Source organism: Notolepis coatsorum (genome assembly GCF_963971535.1).
Source record: "Notolepis coatsorum genome assembly, chromosome: 6".
Taxonomy (NCBI): Eukaryota; Metazoa; Chordata; class Actinopteri; order Aulopiformes; family Paralepididae; genus Notolepis; species Notolepis coatsorum.
Window position 1 is genome coordinate 24,774,811 of NC_140170.1, and position 23,251 is coordinate 24,798,061.

The window sequence follows — 23,251 nt, forward strand, 5'->3', positions numbered from 1 at the left end:
ACCCCCCACAGCCCAAATGGAATGATACAAAAAAAAAATATATATATATATATATATACTTTTTTTGTTTTAGTCGACCAATAGTCGACTAACGGCAAATTTTGGCCAATCATAGTCGACCATCCAAATGCTTAGTCGGGGACAGCCATATGCAGATTTTGCCTAGTTCCGAGTTGAGGGTTTTTTCAACCTGCAACTTGTTCTTGTCAGAGACCAGCAGGGCTGAGTCGTCCGCAAACAGGAACAAGTTGCAGTCACAAGCTGACGACATGTCATTTGCATAAATTAGGAACAGTAGCGGTCCTAGTATGCTTCCTTGTGGAACACCACAGGTCACTGTGAGGGGGGGGGATAGAGTACCGTTTACCTCCACCATCTGTTCTCTCCCCTCCAGGTAGGATTGCATCCAGCTCACTGATAAACTATCAAAACCAATTGCTTTTAGCTTGTCAATCAGAATGGTGTGATTGACAGTGTCGAAGGCCTTTTGTAGGTCCAGCATGACCATGCCGCAGTATTTGCCCGTGTACACCTCTTGTTTGATGTGGTCGTTTAAATAGAGAAGGCATGTGTCAGTGGAGTGGGATGTTCTGAAGCCAGATTGGAATTCATAGATTACATTTTTTTCCGCCAGGTACTTTTCGATCTGTTCGTAGACTATTTTCTCCATGACTTTCGAGATGGAGGTAAGAATAGAAACAGGGCGGTAGTTGCCTGGGTCTAATTTGCTGCCCTATCTAAAACATTTTGTCTCGGACCTCTATCTAATACATTTAGTCTCGGACCTCTATCTAAAACATTTAGTCTCAGACCTCTATCTAATACATTTAGTCTCAGACCTCTATCTAATACATTTAGTCTCAGACCTCTAACGTCACGGTGACCAAATTAGTCCAAATTTTTATAGGATTCTATGACATTTTCATAACAATAGCGAATATAACTTACCCTGCGCCGTTTTCATTGAGGTTTCTTACAAATTAACGATGTTTTATTTGTCCTTTATATGCGGATAACGTTAAAATCTTAAATTGTACCATTATGTTCCGATATAATAATAATAATAATAATAATACACTGTATTTAGACAACGAACATAATGCTATTGATGCACTTTTGTTAAGATAATTAGGCGACCATTCTCGGCCACTATATTCAGGTCACCTGAAAACAACAAATGTTTGTTTCCGCGTCTCTGATTGGCCAGGTCATTTCTGGTCATGTGACGTGTACGCCCAATCGTGGGACGGCAAGCTTCTACACTGGTTAAGCTTAGGCGCTCTTTCGAAGTTGGTTAAGGTTAGAGTTTGTCTTAGAGCATGGCGATAGAACGCCTGCCCTGATTCCGACTGTTAAGCTTAGGCACTCTTTCGAAGTTGGTTAAGGTTAGTTTGTCTTAGAGCATGGCGATAGAACGCCAGGTAGTTTGCAGGCTGTTAGACCCGGAAATAGCCGCAGAACTTGCTGTCCCACGATTGGCGCACATGTGTCACATGACCTGGCCAATCAGAGCGCAAAACTCGAACGCGGAAACAAACATTTGTTGTCGAAAGTATTCACGCATTCAGGTCGCATTAACCCATTCTCCGCCGGGCATTGTACCCATCCTAAACCATCCTCTGCCAGCTCTATTTGTCTATGGAGATGTTCACCTTCTTTGCAGGGCTATAACTTTTTTTAATTGTATTGCTAAATTGACATTACTATGGCCCATTCAACATCAATTATCTATTGTTCAGGATGTAGGAACGTTTTACTTTTTCATTCACACATTCATACAAAAATACGGTCTAGAGTATAAATATGTTTTTATCGTTTTATGCAGTATTTCATAGAACGTGAGATATAGCCATAAATGCATATATTAGACCATCAAATGCAGTTTGATACCGATCGACGGCAGATAAAAAATGTCAACTGTACACGGTCCTAGACGTTTTGACTCATCATGCGCGGATGAACGGAGGGGGGGGGGGGGGGGGTCGTTTATAATTCCGTGACCGACGTTAAATGATTCATGTAGTATGGGTGATATATTGATCAGAACAGTTTGTATCGAAAATGGTAAAGAAAAACGCTGAAACTCACCCCAGTCTCCTCGTAGCGTTGGGTGATGAGAGTGGAGCAAAAAGATCGCTATTATGGGATGTTGATTGATGCGATCCATTGCCGGGTTGTATATTACTAATACACGGCCAAATAATGTTGATTATCGAGTTATGGCAACGGATCGATATCCACAGTGTCTGGATTGAGCCGCGGGACGAACACCGAGTGGCCGGACGAAAATAGGGGACGGACCAAGCACTTCCGGTTTGGCAACTCGTCGATCGGCCACGAGGTGGCGGTATTGAAGCGTTGCAGAGTTGAGCGGAGTCCTACAGCACCAGCCAAGACTCCGTGGGTGAAATGTGAATACCATGACGAAAATATGAAATATTGATCTCAAAAGACGCCTTACGCCGTCATTGGCAGATTACGCATGGCGGAGAATGACGTGTTAACAAGTCATTGGCGAGCAATGGGTTAATAGTTTAACACTCCTGTGTTCAGATCACGTTTTCCTAATCCGGTGCTGACCTGTGAACTAGGTGATAAATGTCTTGGGATTTGTAGTCATTTTGTAGTCATAACATTTTCACCTTTTAAACCAATGCTGCCATCTACTGACAACAGAAAGTGTTGTGTATAAGGTTTACGTTGATTAGAGAGACTACCCGCACTTGTAAACACAGTCGCCCAAAACACATTCTAGAGATTCCCACTTTTACTGGTACATACGTTCATATCTAATAGTCTTTAGATGACTAAATATAGATGAACCATCGTATCAACGTGAGCCAGTTGCATTAGGATTAAAAAATGTCAACACTCACTCACCCCGTTTTATATTACATTCCCAAAGAAGTGCCTCCGTCTCTCGTAGTCTCGTTGTGCTGGATGAAGTCACTGGCGAGTCGACTCGTGGCGCGAGGGTTTTGCTTAAATCCGAACAGACTCCAGTCCTTTAATTGTCCAAATGCGACAGTGTGTGCAAGTTTAGCTCTTGTTTGACAAAACGTTAGCCATCTGTGGTCAGGGAGCTCATCGTGGGCTGGAGTGAGGTGGTTAACTTCAACGCTTCATCGTTCAATGGTAACATATTATTATTGCTTAAGCTTTAGCAGCTGCTCAGAGATAGAGGAAATGCATACAGGTTAGTGTATGCTCAGCTCAGCTCTGTGCGGGGAAATACGGACCGCCTCCCCTGCCCTCTGCTGGCCGTGCTGTGTGTGTGTGTGTGTGCATGCACTTCAACCAACTCGAAAGTTAACTCCGTTTCACTAATGGAAACCGAAACCCAATGCCGTCCCTGTATAAACTGTTTCAGTGGAAATAGAAACTTAAAACCAACTGTGATTTTGACGGTATTGATTTTCCATACCGTCGGTATTTCTAAATACCCCGGTATACCGTAATACCGTCATACCGCCCAAGCCTAGTTAGCGGTTAGCAGGTTAGCTTAGTTGGAGTACTCAGTTAGCAGATAACATTACAGTAGTTATTGTTTTTTAGTGCGACGTGGGTATAACTAGCGAGGATGCAAAGCATGTTAGACAATTGGAACTGCTGGTCACAGAGTTTTCGTTGCACATAGAAGCAGCGTGACTCGAGATGAGTTGTTAAGAGCTGATCCGCGCTGCTCCGTCTCTATTATGAAATGACAATTGCGCAGTTGACACGCCCACTACGCAAGACTATTACTCGCACACTGCTCCTAAATGATTTTTCCGGTTCGCACAAATCTATTTTTAGAGGCAAATGCAAGTGAAATGCTCGCACTGTATAGCCCTGATATAATACTCTAATTAGGGGTGCACCGATATATCGGTCGGGTATCGGTATCGGCCGATAAGTGCCTTGTTGACTGCCATCGGCCTATCGGCCGATAAGCTCGAATGTGCCGATAGCAGTCGCCGATAAATAACCCATCAATTTGTGTAGCGTCAAAAGGCAAAAAAAAAAAAAGTTCACTCGCGACCTACCTGCACAACGCCCACCGTCCCCCACACACACACACAAGCTACTGCATCAAAGTAACTACTTATGATTAACAAGGCATTTGTTTTGTGGCATTAACGTTATATAGTTAGTGTTACACGGACAATAACATCAGCATATTATTATTACCCATAGCAGCAAGGCATTACTCCGAGTCCGTACATAGCTCAGTTCCATTCCGTACCCAACTATCCACTACTAGTTAGTTAGCACCATCCAGGCATCAACGTGAGCTCCCGGTACGGTAGCTAGTTAGTTAGCACCATCTAGGCATCAACGTGAGCTCCCGGTACGGTAGCTAGTTAGATAGCACCATCCAGGCATCAACGTGAGCTCCCGGTACGGTAGCTAGTTAGTTAGCACCATCCAGGCATCAACGTGAGCTCCCGGTACGGTAGCTAGTTAGTTAGCACCATCCAGGCATCAACGTGAGCTCCCGGTACGGTAGCTAGTTAGTTAATAACGTTATATAGTTAGTGTTACACGTTCAATATAACATCAGCATATTATTTACCCGAACACAGCAAGTAAGCAAGGCCAGTTCCATTCCGTTGCTCATTCCGTACCAAACTACCCATTCTGCAATCTGTTAATAAAGTTTTCAACCAGACAAATGTATAGAAAGGCTTTGTTTTATTATAACATTTGTTGCAGTAAAATCATTATGTCTCATTTGGTCATGCTGTGGAGCGCTGGTCGGCGGGCCGGGCAGCTAAGGTATTAGCTACGTTAAGTTTGTTGTGATGTGCTCTCGAGTGAGTCGCAAGCAGATCAATGGCGGCATGCCCGAAAGTAGAAAATGAATAAAGGCTTGCCGATTGGTGGTAAGAACAGCAGGAGGTGGGTGCTAGCGGTGTGGCGTAATTGGCCGAATCGACTGTCAATCAAAATGGTTCCATTGCATTGGTTGAAAGCTCTGGTTGAGAGAATAGTATCCCGCTGCAGGCCGCCAGAATGGTTCCATTGCATTGGTTGAAAGCTCTGGTTGAGAAAATAGTATCCCTCTGCAGGCCGCGAGACGATACTGGGAGAGAGATAGTGATACCATAAACATATTTCTTGATGTTTCCTTTTTGAAAAAAAAAAAAAAAAAAAAAAAAAATATATATATACAAATATCGGTATAGTGTTAGGATAGTGTTAGTTGAACAATCGGTATCGGTGGCCAATTTTCATATCGGTGCATCCCTAACTCTAATATGCTCATATGGCTCCCAATTATTTTACACGCCAGAGTGGCTGAGTAGCCTCTGTAATTGACCAGCCAAAGAGGAAATCTACACGCCATTGGCGTTTGGCGGGTGCTTATTTTGTTCCCTGGATGTGACTAATGTAAACAACTATGTGTACGATATATGCTCGTGTGTCGGCTCAGGCTCATCTTGGGAAGAACAATGTCTGCTTCTGTGTGTGTTTATGATCAGCAGCAGCAGGTGTGAGTGACGGACATCTCACCATTGTGCTGATGATGCTGGTAGCCGTCATACTGCAGCTTGTTGTTGTAGTCCTGCTGCTGCTGCTGCTGCTCCAGCTCCTCGTAGCTGAAACACACCATCATACATGTTATCCCGTCATGCATGTTGACTCACTACATGATCTATAATGTTAACCCGTCATGCATGTTGACTCCCTATATGATCATACATGTTAACCCGTCATGTATGTTGACTCACTACACGATCATACATGTTAACCCGTCATGTATGTTGACTCACTACATGATCTATAATGTTAACCCGTCATGCATGTTGACTCCCTATATGATCATACATGTTAACCCGTCATGTATGTTGACTCACTACACGATCATACATGTTAACCCGTCATGTATGTTGACTCACTACACGATCATACATGTTAACCCGTCATGTATGTTGACTCACTATATGATCTATGTTAACCCGTCATGTATGTTGACTCACTATGATCTATAATGTTAACCTGTCATGTATGTTGACTCACTATATGATCTATAATGTTAACCCGTCATGTATGTTGACTCACTATATGATCTATAATGTTAACCTGTCATGTATGTTGACTCACTATATGATCTATAATGTTAACCTGTCATGTATGTTGACTCACTATATGATCTATAATGTTAACCCGTCATGTATGTTGACTCACTATATGATCTATAATGTTAACCTGTCATGTATGTTGACTCACTATATGATCTATAATGTTAACCCGTCATGTATGTTGACTCACTATATGATCTATAATGTTAACCCGTCATGTATGTTGACTCACTATATGATCTGTAATGTTAACCAGTCATGTATGTTGACTCACTATATGATCTATGTTAACCCATCATGTATGTTGACTCACTACATGATCTATAATGTTAACCTGTCATGTATGTTGACTCACTACATGATCTATAATGTTATCCCCCGTCATGTATGTTGACTCACTATATGATCTATAATGTTAACCAGTCATGTATGTTGACTCACTATATGATCTATAATGTTAACCAGTCATGTATGTTGACTCACTATATGATCTATAATGTTAACCTGTCATGTATGTTGATTCACTATATGATCTATAATGTTAACCAGTCATGTATGTTGACTCACTATATGATCTATAATGTTAACCTGTCATGTATGTTGACTCACTACATGATCTATAATGTTATCCCCCGTCATGTATGTTGACTCACTATATGATCTATAATGTTAACCAGTCATGTATGTTGACTCACTATATGATATATAATGTTAACCTGTCATGTATGTTGACTCACTATATGATCTATAATGTTAATCAGTCATGTATGTTGACTCACTATATGATCTATAATGTTAACCTGTCATGTATGTTGACTCACTATATGATCTATAATGTTAACCCGTCATGTATGTTGACTCACTATATGATCTATAATGTTAACCAGTCATGTATGTTGACTCACTATATGATCTATGTTAACCAGTCATGTATGTTGACTCACTATATGATCTATAATGTAACTAATGTTAACCCGTCATGTATGTTGACTCACTATATGATCTGTAATGTTAACCCGTCATGTATGTTGACTCACTATATGATCTATAATGTTAACCCGTCATGTATGTTGACTCACTATATGATCTATGTTAACCTGTCATGTATGTTGACTCACTATATGATCTATAATGTTAACCCGTCATGTATGTTGACTCACTATATGGTCTATAATGTTAACCTGTCATGTATGTTGACTGACTATATGATCTATAATGTTAACCAGTCATGTATGTTGACTCACTATATGATCTATAATGTTAACCCGTCATGTATGTTGACTCACTATATGATCTATAATGTTAACCCGTCATGTATGTTGACTCACTATATGATCTATAATGTTAACCCGTCATGTATGTTGACTCACTATATGATCTATAATGTTAACCCGTCATGTATGTTGACTCACTATATGATCTATGTCAGGGATCGGCAATAGGCGGCCCGCGGGCCGAAATGGGCCCGCCAGCAATAATTTCTGGCCCGTCAGGTTATTTTGAGAATATGATGTTTATTTTACGCGCAGGAAATATTCACTCGTCTTGACGACGCCAGAGTGTCTTTTGAAGCTGTATCTATCTATTCATCATATCTATGGCTGTCACTATAGCCAATTGAAATGCTAGAAATGGTCACATGGACTGGGAGAACCAATGGAATTTCACTTTCACTTCCGCGTTTGGGATGCCGGCGAGCGAACGTTTGCAAAAACAAAACAAACGTCTTTGAATAACTTTTTTGCAACGGGGAAATATGATGAGCCAGAAGAGGAGCCTACGACCTATAAAGCTTATTTTAATAAACAGGAGTCATTCTTAAAATACGGGTTTATCGCAACAGGTAACTCTCGCAATAAGCAACCGGTGACTCTCGCTTGTTGACATGGCAACACGAGCAAGCAACTGTGTTCAAGTTGGGTGGGCATTCAACGCGAGCGGACATTTAACATGTTATTAGCATGGATTTTTGAGGACCGAAGCAGAAACAATAAGTCCAGGGCAGGGCTGCCTGCATTATGCCGGTGAGTGTTGTGTTTTAATAATAATAATACATTTGATGTATAATACACCCGCCGTGGTTCTTAAAATCAAATGCACCCTACTGATCTCGATTTATAATGCGAGCACCTGCATTAAAATCAAATGACTGATCTGTTCATGTGTAATGCACTGTGTGAGAGGCACTTTCTAATAGAAAAAAGACAGTGCAAACATGTATATGTCGTTTTTTTTTAGTTAAAACATTTTCACTTATCATTGGCCCGCCACACAATGGCTTGGGGAAAATTTGGCCCGTGGGCAAACCTAATTGCCGACCCCTGATCTATGTTAACCCGTCATGTATGTTGACTAACTATATGATCTATAATGTTAACCTGTCATGTATGTTGACTCACTATATGATCTATGTTAACCCATCATGTATGTTGACTCACTATATGATCTATAATGTTAACCCGTCATGTATGTTGACTCACTATATGATCTATGTTAACCCGTCATGTATGTTGACTCACTATATGATCTATGTTAACCCGTCATGTATGTTGACTCACTATATGATCTATGTTAACCCGTCATGTATGTTGACTCACTATATGATCTATGTTAACCCGTCATGTATGTTGAAATGCCGTTACCTCTCCAGTGAATCCAGCACCTTGTGCTCCTCTCCCCGGTCCTCTCTCATGGGATAGGGCGCCGCTCTCCGGAAGTTACGGAGAGGCTGTGCACTGCAAGGCAGAAATACACAGCTAATTAAGTCACCATTGGCTGATTGGTTCATAAAAACTTAAGTCGAGCACATTCAGTGGCGTTTAACAGTAATGTTACATGACCGTGATTCAGAAGACGTGCATGGAACTGATAAAAAGGCAGTTCCCTATAAATATAACTGTAAAATCGAAAAGCCACTTAGCTGACGTAGGTCTGGCACCTGAGAGTTTGATATAGCCAACAAAACCATCAGCCCACTGCTCAACGAGTTCCCCTCTGCTACGACAGTCGTCGTGCATATCGATATATATCGAGCAAATTACATCAAAAACCAGGAATCAGAACAGCTAAAGACGGACTTCAGAACTCTCATAAACACTCTTCTGGACACAGGGCAGGCAGAACACACATCATGTCGGGACACTTCCTACTGAAATGCTCAGAATGGGTGACTTTAATTTAGATTGGCTGGTAATTCTGGGTATCTCAGGGTGGTTAGTGAAAACCTAAACCTAACCCAATTGGTTACTGAACCAACTAGACTAAAGTTAAACCCAGAAAATCACTCAAAATCTACTTTAATTGATTTCATTTTTTTCCAATAGATTAGACAAGATAATAATAATCATTGCTAGTGGAGTTTTTGATTTAGGAATCAGTGAGTGTGACTAGAGCTGCCGCGATTACCGCATTACCGCGGTATCGCTGTTACATCACGGCCACCGCAGAGTAGGCTGAATACCGCGTCACCGCTGTTTTTTATAATAATAATAATAAATTACCCTCCTCTCGTTGGGCTTGCGGCTCTGCAGATATACCCTACTCGTCTATCGAGGTTCCAAGCGACCCTATTGGGTACCAGAAAAGTCACGTGAAACATTGCAGACCACTGATTGGTCAGAAGAGAGACGCGTCACACGTTTTTACGTCCTGAATGTCAGCTCATCACAACACGGCTAATAACGTTAGCTTTAACTCTCCGCCGGAGTGGACTAACATCGCGCCTCAGGAGTACTAAACGAGACATAATGATTTTACTGTCTGCAACGAATGTTATAATAAAAGCCCTTCGTTCTATACACTTGTCTGATTGAAAACTTTATTAACAGACCGCAGAATGGGACAACTCAGCACGCTCTGAGCAAAGAAAGGAACTGAGATATGAATAGAGTATTGCTTGCTATGGTCCGGTAAATACGCTTATGTTATTGAACGTATAACTATATAATGTCAATGCCACAAAACGAATGCCTTTATTATAAAGTAGTAACTTTATAGTAATAATAATAAGAAAGGGTCGGGGGGGTAACCACCCCTGCCCGCGACACCGAGTGAACTGCGCATCCGTGTTTCACTTTCAATAACTAATGCGTGCTTGCCGAATCCCAAACAATATTCATGCTGCAAAGTCATCCTCTAAAGATAGACATTTAGACTAGAGGCAGGCTATATGCTATAAAGAGTAGACTACTACTACTAAAAAAAAAAAATGCATTCAAACTTTATTTTTTTATTTTTTGTGTGCGTGCGGTAAAAACCGTGGCGGTAGGAAATATTTTGCAAATTTGTGCGGTAAGGAAATAATCAATACCGCGGCAGCTCTAAGTGTGACCATTGCCCAACAGCCTGCATCAGGAATACTAAGCTAAAGAAAACAAAATCACACAATTATAATAAAAATAAATCTAAAACATTTCAGTGATCAAGCTTTCCTATTTGATCTACTCAACAGTGACGTCTCATATACTTCTGAAATTCCGGCTGTAGAATTGGCCTTAGATCTCTTCATTAAAACTCTCCAATCAATCATTGATACGATTGGGCTGCTCGGTGGTGTAGTGGTTAACACTGTCGCCTCACAGCAAGAAGGTCCAGGGTTCGATTCCCACTTGGGGACCAGGTTTCCGTGTTGCCAGGTACTAAGGCTGAGCCAGAACGTTCGAACAAAAAGTGAGTCTGCATTATATGATATTATGTCTGACTGCTGTTACGATACGGGTCGTCTTTTCCCTTTATTTTCTTCTGAGTGCTTTGTTTACATGAACAGCCACCACTGTAAATAAAAAGAAATTCACCGATAGACTATGCAATGCCGGCCCCCGTAGGATCTATAACGATAAAATGAATTAATAAAAAAACGAACGTTCGAATGTCCGTTCGAAAAATCCTGGTGAACTCCGAACCCTAAAAACAGGGTTCAGGGACAGCCTTACCAGGTACCCAGGTGGGGTATCTCCCAGGCCTTTCTGTGTGGAGTTTGCCTTAGGGCTGGGCAATATGACCAAAAACGTTATCGCGATAAAATTATAAAATTATTTTCATATAACTCGATATCGATAATTATCGTCGATATAATGTCTGTCAAGTTTAATTAACTTATTATGCCCGGCGCCGATACGCGGGCTGACTTGTTTTGCTGCTGTGAATGTCTCGAGAGTAGAGTTGATGTCGTCATCAGTCCTCGCACGTTAGCAGTTAGTCAAAGCAAGCGGTGTATCTCATGAGACAATGTACTAAAAAATGACCCTAAAATACTCTGTTCCGCCCAATTCATTGCAACGACGTCCACCGTATACCCCACACTAGGGGTGGACGGTATAAACGGTATAAACGGTATTAATTTGCTCTACGGTATGGATTTTGACTATACCGTGTAACCGGTAGAGCAGCTCTAAAATAGCAATGACGTCATGTAACCACAGCGCGACTATTTCAATCGCATTTGCCCCTAAAAATAGATAGAATTAGTCATAGATAATAGATATGTGCAAACTGGAAAAAGTTATTTAGGAGGCTTCACGCAGTGGGCGTGTCAACACGCAATTGTCATTTCATAATAAACACATATCACCGCGGCACACAGCAAGTTTCAATTTCAGTTCCTGGCATTTTTAACCAGTGGAGAAAGGTAAGAGATGTCCCTATCGTTTTTCTTATATGAATTATTCTACGTTAATAAAACATACCTGGTGATCAACTACAGTTTGCTGTAAACATTATGATATTACATAACATAATTATAACATATGATGTTATGATAACGACGGCTGCAGCGGGAGGACGGCTGCAGCAGTGGATTTGCGAATAGCATGCAGCTGCAGAGCCGCAGAGCCAGCGGCGCTTTCAGGTCTGGTCACAGGCCCGCTCAACAGCGCCCCCCCACCCAACGGCTGAAAGCTGTGACCAGACCTGAAAGTGCTGCTGGCTCTGCGGCTCTGCAGCTACATATGCTTCTAGCAAAATCCAGCATCCAGCCCCGCTGTTTGCAATGGGAGCAGCACGGACTCGGGTCTTATTTTATTTGGAATATAATGACTTTATACGCAAAAGTAGCCTAGTTTTAAGTTAAAATATTATAAATCTACATGCCTTGAGGATGTCATTCTTTATATAGCCTGCCTATCAGGCAAAAAAAATTATTCTAACGGAAACACTGATACCGTGATATATACCGTTAGCGTCTATGCTTCAAATTATACCGTGATATAAATTTTAGACCATACCGTCCACCCCTACCCCACACTACTATAACAGTTACCCTCAAAATTCAAAACACACACCAACTCGGCAGGTAACCTGTGAAATAGCGCCGTGCAAGCTAATTAGCCATAGCCAGCCTCGTTTCCGAGCGGAGTATTTCATGAGACAATGTACTAAAAAATGACCCTAAAATACTCTGTTCCGCCCAATTCATTGCAACGACGTCCACCGTATACCCCACACTACTATAACAGTTACCCTCAGAATTCAAAACACACACCAACTCGGCAGGTAACCTGTGAAATAGCGCCGTGCAAGCTAATTAGCCATAGCCAGCCTTGAGTCCTAAACCAAAACAGTAGCGCATCTGGAGCTGTGGTGCGTAAGCACGTCATCACGTAACGTTGGTTGTTGTTAGTGAGTGTGTTGAGCCGAGGCTGAACGGAGCCAAACTTGGAAAATCGATATATCGAAACTTTGCGACTACGTTTCATGTTTATTTCGAGGAAATAATTTATCGCGATATTTATCGTTATCGTTTTATCGCCCAGCCCTAGTTTGCCTGTTCTCCCCGTGCTTGCAAGGGTTTCTCCCCCTGATAAGAGAAACCCAAATGGAAAAACATGCACAACAGATCGCTGACGCCGTCGCGTCCCTGACAAAGACGGGCAGGAGCACTTGGATTGGTCCCGGGGGGCGCGGCTAGGGATGGGTACCGAATTCGGTACTTTTGAGGTACCGAACCGAAACACGTCGGTACTACCGAGTATCGAATCAAGTGAGAAACCAAATTAATTTTTTTTTTTTTTTTTTTACTTTTTTCTTTTCACACGCACAATATATGCTTACCTAGGATTTGACTTGATTCAACAACAAAGCAGTCGGAGCAATGACAAGCCGAAAACTGTCGAAATTGTAGTTATTTGAAGTTTGGATTTTTTTTACGACTGAGGTAGGTAAATTAAATTTCTTGAGACTAAAAAGTACCGAAAAAAGGTACCGTTGGGTACCGGTATCGGTTCACAGGTACCGGTATCGGTTCAAATGTGAAAGGTACCCATCCCTAGGCGCGGCCCCTATCTGCTCCCGGCTGCCCTTGGGGGGAAGGACGACGGGATGGGTGAAGCGCAGAGACTCAATCGCATCGGCGACCCAAAAAACAATGCATGTGTGTGTGTGTGTGTTCCTGTGTGTGTGCCGCAAGTGTGTCGTTGCATGCCGAATAAAGACTTCTAAAAGTCCTGCATTATTATTGCTTAACTTGTTTTGATGCACTGACATTTGGTCTGGTGGAGCCTTGCATGTTCCTTCAGCTCAGAGCTCAATGGGTGATCTGTCCTGTGTAGGACTGTAGGCTACAACCTACATCTGATTTCCAAAAATAAGTTACCAAATATAGGTGAGGTTAAGTTACTTGATGTGCACTGATGTTCCAAAAACACAGTAAAGGCTGGTTTGTTATGTCTAAAACATTCTGAAAGTGAAGCAATGTCTGTTAAACAGACCTATTTATTTTCTGTGACACTTCTTTTGTTTATTTAATTTGCAACTCTAAATCACTTAAAAATGCTTGATTTAACCCTTTGATGCATACAGTCACGCCAATATGATGATTATAATAAGTCCCTGCAACATATGTTTGCATTATTAAACCATGAAGATGCTTTAAAAAATAATTTAATGAAAATGTACTAAGAGTAGTCTACTGACACTAAGGCTGAGCCCGAACCCTGTTTTTAGGGTTAGAACGTTCGCCAGGGTTTATCGAACGAACGTTCGAACGTTCGTTTTTTTAAATTTTTTAATACAAATTTTTTTTAATACATTTTTTTTTTCATTTTTTTAATAATAATTTTTTTTTTATTGTATTATTATAGATCCTACGGAGGGCGGCATTGCATAGTCTATTGGTGAAAAACATGTTGTTTACAGTGGTGGCTGTTCATGTAAACATGTAATTAAACAAAGCACTCAGAAGAAAATAAACAAGCTACTGAATCAAAGTATGATAAACAATAGCCCTTGCAGTCACGTAAGGGTAGAGCCATATGAAATCCGTTTTATTTTTTTCCAAATTCCATTTAATTTTTTTCCAAATTCCGTTTTTTCCGTTTTAATATTTCAGAATTTTGTATTTTGCTTTGTACGCTCATTTTACCATCAGAAATAGTGTCTAATAAGTGGGAATGAATAAATGTCCACAATTTAATAAGATATAACAGTCCATTTAATAGGGCTGTCTTAAATACTTCGAAGCTTCGTTCGATGGGCATGGGATTCGAATATGAAAATAAAATTCGATTATAAAAAAAATAAAAAGGTATATATATTTTTGCAAAATCAACTCTGCCTCTCTTTGTTAACTACAACAAGCAATGCTGTTTGTTATTTAAGATGAGGTCGGACTCGGCACTGACAGATTTGTGTTCATTGTGCTGCTTTTATGAAGCCTCAAATGACTGCTTACAATATTTCATGAAAGCAAAGTGCTTTGTTTGTCTAATATTTAAAAAGGTTTCAACTTTACAGCACTGACAAAGTTGAACAAAGTGCTGTACAAGTCCCACAACATAAAAAAAAAAAAAAGTAAAAAAAAAAAAAAAAACTTTTTTTAATAATTTTTTTTTTTATAGTTGATTCCATTTTTATTGCTCAATTCCGCGATTCCGTCCGCGATTCCGTGATCGCGGATTCCATATGGCTCTACGTAAGGGGCTAGATAAACAAATGCATTAGTTTTGTGGCATTAACGTTATATAGTTAGTGTTACACGTTCAATAACAGGTATTCACTCTTGGTCGACGGGGAGGGGAGCCGGGAGGAGAGGCGCACGCCTCGGCTCAACAGACCCGTCCACCGTCTACCTCGGAACGGCCGGGCTCCCAACACGCCTGCCGCCCGTCCGCCCTACCACCGTTCCGAGGTAGACGGTGGACGGGTCTGTCCACCGTGCGCCTGCTGTTGTTTCCAACGCAACCACCTCCCGCCATGAAGCTCGCGCTCCGTGGCCGAAAAAGGCTGGTATTTATTAATGATCCTTCTGCAGGTTCACCTACGGAAACCTTGTTACCGATTTCTTCCTCGGCGGGGAGCTAACTACGGCTCCCCGGTAGCTACGGTCTGTTGAGGCTTGCCGATTGGTGGTAACAGCAGAGGCGGGTGCAAGCGGTGTGACGTAATTGGCAGAATCGCCTGTCAATCAAAATAGAGCTCTGGTTGAGAAATAGTATCCCGCTGCAGCCCGGCAGACCATACTGGTTGAGCCGAGCGCCTCGCATTCACATCACCTCAACCCCGTGCGCATCCTTTATTTTTTTTTCACCGAACGTTCGAACCTATTAATTAAAGTCCGAATGTCAGCGTAACGAACGAACGTTCGAACGTTCAAACGTTCGGGCTCAGCCTTAACTGACACACTAATAAAAAAAATTATTTACATCTAAGACAATTTATATAAAAACTCTTGGGTGCCTAAGACTTTTACACAGTACTGTCTGTGTTTTCTATCCACTTTAGCCAAACACACACACACATATATATATGTATATATATACACAACCTACTATGAGAAAATAATAATCACACACAAAGGTATAATGGCTTATAGCAGACTTAATGATTTTAGAATATTTCAGATAATGAAATTAAATGTTTATATCATCAACTATCCAGTTAGTACTTATACTGTCTGTAACGTTTGGCTACTTTAAATCATTGAATGTAGAGCGAGAGCGAGAGAGAGAGAGAGAGAGAGAGAGAGAGAGGGGGCGAGAATGAACAAGAGAGCCAGCCCCCCCCCCCCCCCCTCTGGGTTTGTTCTAGGTTCGCGTTTTGATCGTCTAAGCTGCCGTAGGTGATAACGTCACACTCGAATGTAAACAGGAAGAGATGGCGATGGAGACACACGGAGATGGAAATTGAATGATATACAGAAACGAATAACTAATAAATATGAAGTTATGTTTAAACTGCTGTTGTCAAGCGTTGTCAATATAACCCACCCCATTTCCTCACATGGAACTAGTCTTGTGGAGTCCGCTTTGACCGTTTACCAGGGTTAGCAGCTATCGCTAGTTAGCTTAGCATAATCCTAATGGATACCTTGGTTAGCAGCTACTGTTAGCTCATTGCTCGTGTCAATTAAATTACATGTTATTAAAGGTCCGCGCTGGTCTGTCTAATGAAATTACAACCGCAACATTATATCGCACTGTACAGCCCTGACTACACTAACGTTAGCCTATAGCTCCGCCGTCCCTTCTCGAGGAAAGCACTGAGAGTGTCTCTCGGCCGCGGGCGGCGCCATATAAACTAAATACTCGATGTCCGCGATATAGTACAGTACTACATCTCGGGTAGAACAATCCGCGATACATCGAGTATACTCGACATATCGCCCACCCCTAACTACAATCGTGAATCATCCTTATTGATTACACTACTCAGAGAATGCCAATAAAAAGCGTGCACACAATTTTTGTTTTCTTTGAACATCCGTCTCTTTCTGCTTCATAACGTTATTCTCAAGGTCTTTCTTGAGCAGGACTAGGGATGCACCGATATGAAAATTTGCCACCGATACCGATTGTTCAACTAACACAATCGGCCGATACCGATACTGATATTTGTGGCAAAACGTTTATTTTTTTATTTTTTGTAATATTTTATTTTTTGTAATATTTTATTTTTTTATGAAACTACTGTAATATTTGTGTTACAAATTGTGCTCACCGATATGAACATAGGCCTCTTTACTTACTTAAAAAAAGGAAACATCAAGAAATAGCACTATCTCTCTCCCAGTATGTTCTGCAGGGCTGCAGCTAGATACTAGTTATCCCAGCATGGTCTACCTGCTGGGCTGCAGCTAGATACTATTGTCTCAACCAATGAAATTTTGATTGACAATCGATTCTGCCAATTACGTCACACACCGCTTGCACCCGCCTCTGCTGTTACCACCAATCGGCAAGCGCGTATACATTTTTTACTTCGGCTTTTGTCCGCCATTGATTTTGAGTTGACGAGAGCTTTTCTACAACAACAACAATGGTGGCGTGGCTGACGTTTAGCTTTTAGCTCCGCAGGATGACTTAAATGAGGCATAATGATTTTACTGCAACTAATGTTATAATAAAACAAAGCCTTTCTATACATGTGTCTGATTGAAAACATTATTAACAGATTGCAGAATGGGTAAAACTCAGGGCTCTGTGAGCAACGGAAGGAACTGAGCTAGTATGAACGCTTGCTACGTTCGGGTAAATAATATGCTGATGTTATTGAACGTGTAACACTAACTATATAACGTTAATGCCACAAAACGAATGCCTTGTTAATCATAAGTAGTAACTTTGATGCAGTAGCCTGTGTGTGTGTGTGTGTGTGGGGGGGGGGGGGGGGGCGTTGTGCAGGTCGCGAGTGAACTTTTTTTTGTCTTGACGCTACTAGAGCTGCCGCGGTATTGATATTTGCCTTACCGCACGAATTTGCGAAATATTTCCTACCGCCGCGGTAATTACCGCACAGTGCGCACAAAAAAAAAAAAAAGTTTGAATGCATTTTTATTTTTTTTGGTAGTCTACTCTTATAGCCTGCCTCTAGTCTAATGGCGCTTTTCCACTGCATAGTACCTACTCGACTCGACCCGCTTTAGGCACCTGGTACTTTGTTCCTTTTCCACTGCAGCCAGGTACTACTACTCCGTTTGTCTCCGTGTGGGGAATGGGGATGCAGGCGGGGCCGCCGCCGCTCGCTTGTGTACACTGAAAGCTCCGTGGGCATAGATGTCCGAGGGCTTGCAGCAAGCCAGAGTTTAACACAGTTTCAATCAATCAATCAATAACAACATTAACCAGACTCTCGTTGCGTCTATTCTGCCAACGCTAACGTTACCTCTCATTGTGTATTCTACCAAGCAAACCCGGGTTTAACGTTACCTCTCTCGTGTATATCGGCTGACTGTAGTAATAACAACAACAAACTTAACACATCAGCGATCTTGTTGTGACACTAAACTCTCCGCTCGGTGGTAAATTGGGTTGATGTCGGTTTTGTTTCATCAATAAATAAGGCAGAATACACAGTGAATCCATTCTTTTTAGTTTATTGCACTTGGTTCTGTCGCAAACAAATCCTGAATGAAATGCATCCTTAGCGAGGCAGTAAAGATGGCGGCGCGGCGTTCTGTTTTCGTTCAGAGGCTACAAAGTGTGACGCGTCGAGTAGGGGGTATCTGCAGAGCCGCAGAGCCAGGCTGGACCAATAGGGTCGCTTGGAACCGAGTAGGGTATATCTGCAGAGCCGCAAGCCGCAAGCCAACTTTATTATTATGATAAAAAACAGCGGTGACGCGGTATTCAGCCTAACTCTGCGGTGAGCGTGATGCAACAGCGATACCGCGGTAATGCGGTTATCGCGGCAGCTCTAGACGCTACACAAATTGATGGATATTTATCGGCTACTGCCATCGGCACATTCGAGCTTATCGGCCGATTGCAGTCAACAAGGCACTTATCAGCCGATACCGATACCCGACCGATACATCGGTGCACCCCTAGGCAGGACTGTATTTGATAATCCATGACCAGCCAGTCCTTTGATAAGCTCCTGCCTGTTGATTCTTCTGACTCTGGTGTGCAGCAGTCCGACTCGTTTGAAAAGCTCAAGAAATCTGAAAGTCTTTTTTTCTTTTCACCAGTTTCCCACTGTATTGCCTACTCCACGTGTGCTCAATTAGGCTTCCCCACTGACAGTTGACGCGCTCCGTTAGAACTCAAGCACTACATACTGAGGCACACATCTTAAATCTTTTCTGGGGCAGCAATAAAAATGCTTGTTTAGACAGAAGTAATTGACACTACTCTAAATCGAAGACGTATAAATCTAAACAGAGAACACGCCGTTTAATGCGTTCACTTTATTTTACATGTTTACACATTCACCCTAACCAGGGTTAACCGTCTCTCCACACAGCATCCCTAATCTAACCAGGGTTAACCAGCTCTCTGTGCAGCACGCAGCTTTATGGGGAGACATAAAACGTTTCTTATTGCTTAACTGGTTCTGCGCCAGAAACGAGTTAACTCGTTATTGCCCGCCATGCGTTCAGCCAGGGGATGAAACTAACTTTTTGGCTTACCAGCCAACTGGCGAGTAGATGTTTTTTTTTACCAGCCAAATTGATTTTTTTACCAGCCAAAAATAAATCGCTAATTGTGATAATTACTTCTTTGTATGTCTTCGTCTAAATTGATTTTCAATCATAGTAATAATAATCACACCGTGTCTCTACTCTTTAAAATATTTATTAGCATAAAACATTAATAAGTGTCTCTACTCTCCACAATATTAGCATACAACATGTATTAATCACACTGTCTCTACTCTTCAAAATATTAGGATATCACATATTAACATGAAAGAGGGAACTATTCTGGACTGGGTTGGGCTGAACAGGGCCGTGAAAGATGCTGGGCTGAACTAGGTAGTGAAAGATGCTGGGCTGGACTGGGCTGGTCTAGGTTGGACTGGGTTGGGCTGGTCTAGGTTGGGTTGGGTTGGGCTGGTCTAGGTTGGACTGGGTTGGGCTGGTCTAGGTTGGACTGGGTTGGTCTAGGTTGGACTGGGTTGGGTTGGTCTAGGTTGGACTGGGTTGGGCTGGTCTAGGTTGGACTGGGCTGGGCAGTGAAAGAACCAAGCATTTCACTGTAATGTAATAGCTAAATAAAACAACTTGACTTGTTACATTTGCACTCTGGTTGGATACCAAACGTATTCTGGTTGTACTGTACTTAGGCCTGCCACGATAACACATTTTGCTGGGCGATTAATTGCCCCCGAAAATATCGCGATAAGCGATATTATTCCGACCGGTTAGAGAATTTTTTTTTTTGGAGAAATTTATTTCCCAAAACCTTTATTTTGAAGCCCACCGCTCCGTCTTTTCCGGTGTTTAAGACTTTTATTTTGAAGCCCACCGACCGGACCGGAAGTATTGTTGTCATTATCAGGTACTTTTTGGGTACCAGAAAAGTCACGTGAAACACTGCAGACCACTGAATAGAGACGCGTCTCTAGGATTTCATAATCATTATGTTTGCAGCAGGCACAAGTGCAATAAACAAAGGATACAGTCACTGTGTATTCTGCCTCATTTATTGATTAAACAAAACCGACATCAACACAATTTGCCACCGAGCGGAGAGTTTAGTCTCGCAAAAAGATCGCTGACTTGTTAAGGCTTGTTGTTAGGTTAGGTGCTAATGTTGTGCTAGCGTTTTAGCATGGCTATCGTACATAGCGTGATCAATATAACTCGCTATTGATTGTTTGTATGAGTAACGTTAATGCTAGTAGAATAGACACAACGTGAGGTAATCACCATCCATTTTAAACCGGTTATTACCTAATGCTAACGTTAGCAAATAGACGCGACTGGTAACGTTACAGCTTGTTAGCCTAATGCTCGTTAACGTTAGCATAGACAGCCTAGCTAACGTTAACGCTTGTAGAATAGACACAATGAGAGGTAACGTTAGCGTTAGCAGAATAGACACAACGAGGGTCTCGTTAATGTTGTTATTGATTGATTGATTGAAAACTGTGTTTACTCTGTTTGTATGAGTAACACGGACAGTGACTGACAAGGGGCACTGGGTCCGCCTCATTAAAACAAACGCGCAAATAGCAATTAATCGCGCCCGTCAAAATCATTGCATTCATTTTAATTATCGCGGCAATTAATCGATTTATTGCTTATCGCGGCAGGCCTAACTGTACTTGTGCTGTATGATGACAATACATTGGAACCGAATCTCATGACAACGGTAGGGGTTCAGCAGGTGTATTCTGAATGCCAAGTATGACAACATCACCGTTGTGAAGGGCATATGGGCGAGTGGTGATATGGGGGGAAACCCGGTAATAATAAAATGTCACTCGGCTGCATTTAAGCAAAGCCGCTCAGTATAGTCCACTATGTTGAATGCGCGTTATGGTAGCTTGATGCTAGGTAGCTAGCCGGCTAATGCTGGTTAGCCTCACGTCCACTTGTCATTCTCATCCGACTCGAAGGAGAACGTCGTGTGCCAGGGTTCGAAATTAACGGGGGCTCGGGGCAAAATGCCCTTGAAAATGGACAAAATGCCCCCGAATATCAGTTAAGGGGGGCAGAAAATGCCCCGACAGTTTACTAATTATATATATAATTATATATATGATCTACAGTGCGAGCATTTCCCTTGTATTTGGCCCTAATAATATGTGTGTGTGCGCCACCCGGAAAAATCATTTACTCGAGACGAGTGACGATTACAAAACAGCTCCGCTGTTATAATAGTCCCACATTACACAAGGCGCATAAACGTCCAATCACAGTAGCGCCCGAAAACAAAGTCACGGTACCGGCTTAGGCAAGTTATACATTCAGAATCAGACAACGCAAAAAAATCAGCCAGCCATGAAGCCCATTCATTTTTATTTTGAGCAAAAGAGAGACGAGGAGAAAGAGAGGAATCCGGCTGACATGGCTTTTGAAGTGATATTCGCACGTGTTTTTGCGGGTCCAGTCCCCACGGTATGTTGACAGAATTCGCAAAACACCTTATCGACTGAAGCATAAAAGTCATTAGGATACTGCTCTGCTCTGAATTTAGGGCTTAGTGGGGAATTTCTTCCGACGTTAACGTTAACGACGCACCGAAGCAGCTAGACCATTTCTCCGTGTTGTGTGTAACACGCAGCGTTCCCCGCCTCCTCCCTCCTTGCAACAAACGTTCCACCCAAAAACGGAATTTCTATTTCATAATGAATTAAATAATTGTATAAAGAATTTTCAATGTTCTGTCATCTAATAATATATTCCATTACCTTTCCTATCTGTATCAAAGTCAAAATGTTGGTATCATAACAACACTACAACATACAAAAGCAGCTTGACAACCGATATCCTTTGCGTTTGATTGATTGAAAACTTTATTAACAGATTGCAGAATGGGTACAATACAGTACAGCTCAATACACACAAGTTAAGGGGATGCAGACCAGAGAAAGACTTTCGTCTTGTTTACATCAGGGTCCCCCATTTTCAATTCATAGTGTGCACACGCACAGTATAATAATGCATGAGATAAATAGTTAATAAACTCTGTGTTACTTGAACAATTTTCACTGTGCTCCTAAATTTCTTTGTGTGCTCCTAAATTTTTATTTAGATTTTATTTATTAACATTTTATTTAGGAGCACATGTGCTCCTTGGGAAAAAGGTTAGCGTAGAGCCCTATATATGGAGACATTAACATTACATTATCAAACATAGGGACGAAGACTGTAAAAAAAAGTGTCAACAATGTTTTATAATCCTTATGTTAATTTATCATAAAAATTCAGTGCCCCCGAAATACAAAAAAAAGCCCCCGAAAATCAATTAAGGGGGGCAAAAAAAGCCCTTGAATTTTTTTTTAAATTTCTAACCCTGTCGTGTCGTGTGCTGTTCGTCCCCATGTCAGACCGCACTGATATCCGAAAGCGACGACTCTACATGCAATTATTTTCATCCACAATGTGTTTTTGTCTAAGTGTGTCTACGTTGTCAAGCCGGTGACAGGAGTTTGTAGGTCTGCACGCAGTGGTCTGTCCACTTCCCCTAGATGCGCGACATCTTCTAGAAAACGAGTGTTCATTGGAGGACCTTAGAGCGCATCTGTACAACGATGATGTTTAGGGATGCCCCGATCACGTTTTTTGCCACCGATACCGATCACCGATCGTCGTGAGCCATATCGGCCGATACCGATCCGATACCGATCGTTTTTGATTAAAAGAAATTAAATTTTATTTTATATAATTTTTATATATATTATATAATTATATTATTATATAATTAGACTTGTACTTGTATTATCTGCGAGACATCGCCACCACGCAACAAGCTCCACTGTCTGTGTGTACTCTAGTAGCCTCCAGCTACGGCCAGGATTCTCCGGAG

The 23,251-nt window shown here is 41.7% G+C and overlaps 1 protein-coding gene across 1 annotated transcript in view; it reads right to left on the reverse strand.

Moving 5' to 3' along the window:
• LOC311229971 (nuclear receptor coactivator 5) overlaps positions 1-23,251 on the reverse strand; it is a 75,172-nt gene that overhangs the window by 26,203 nt on the left and 25,718 nt on the right. The window contains exons 2-3 of the mRNA XM_084316079.1: positions 8,708-8,800; positions 5,497-5,582 (exon numbers count right to left, since the gene is read on the reverse strand). Of these exons, the coding sequence (XP_084172205.1) occupies positions 5,497-5,582; positions 8,708-8,800 (179 nt within the window). The remainder of the gene's footprint in view (positions 1-5,496; positions 5,583-8,707; positions 8,801-23,251) is intronic.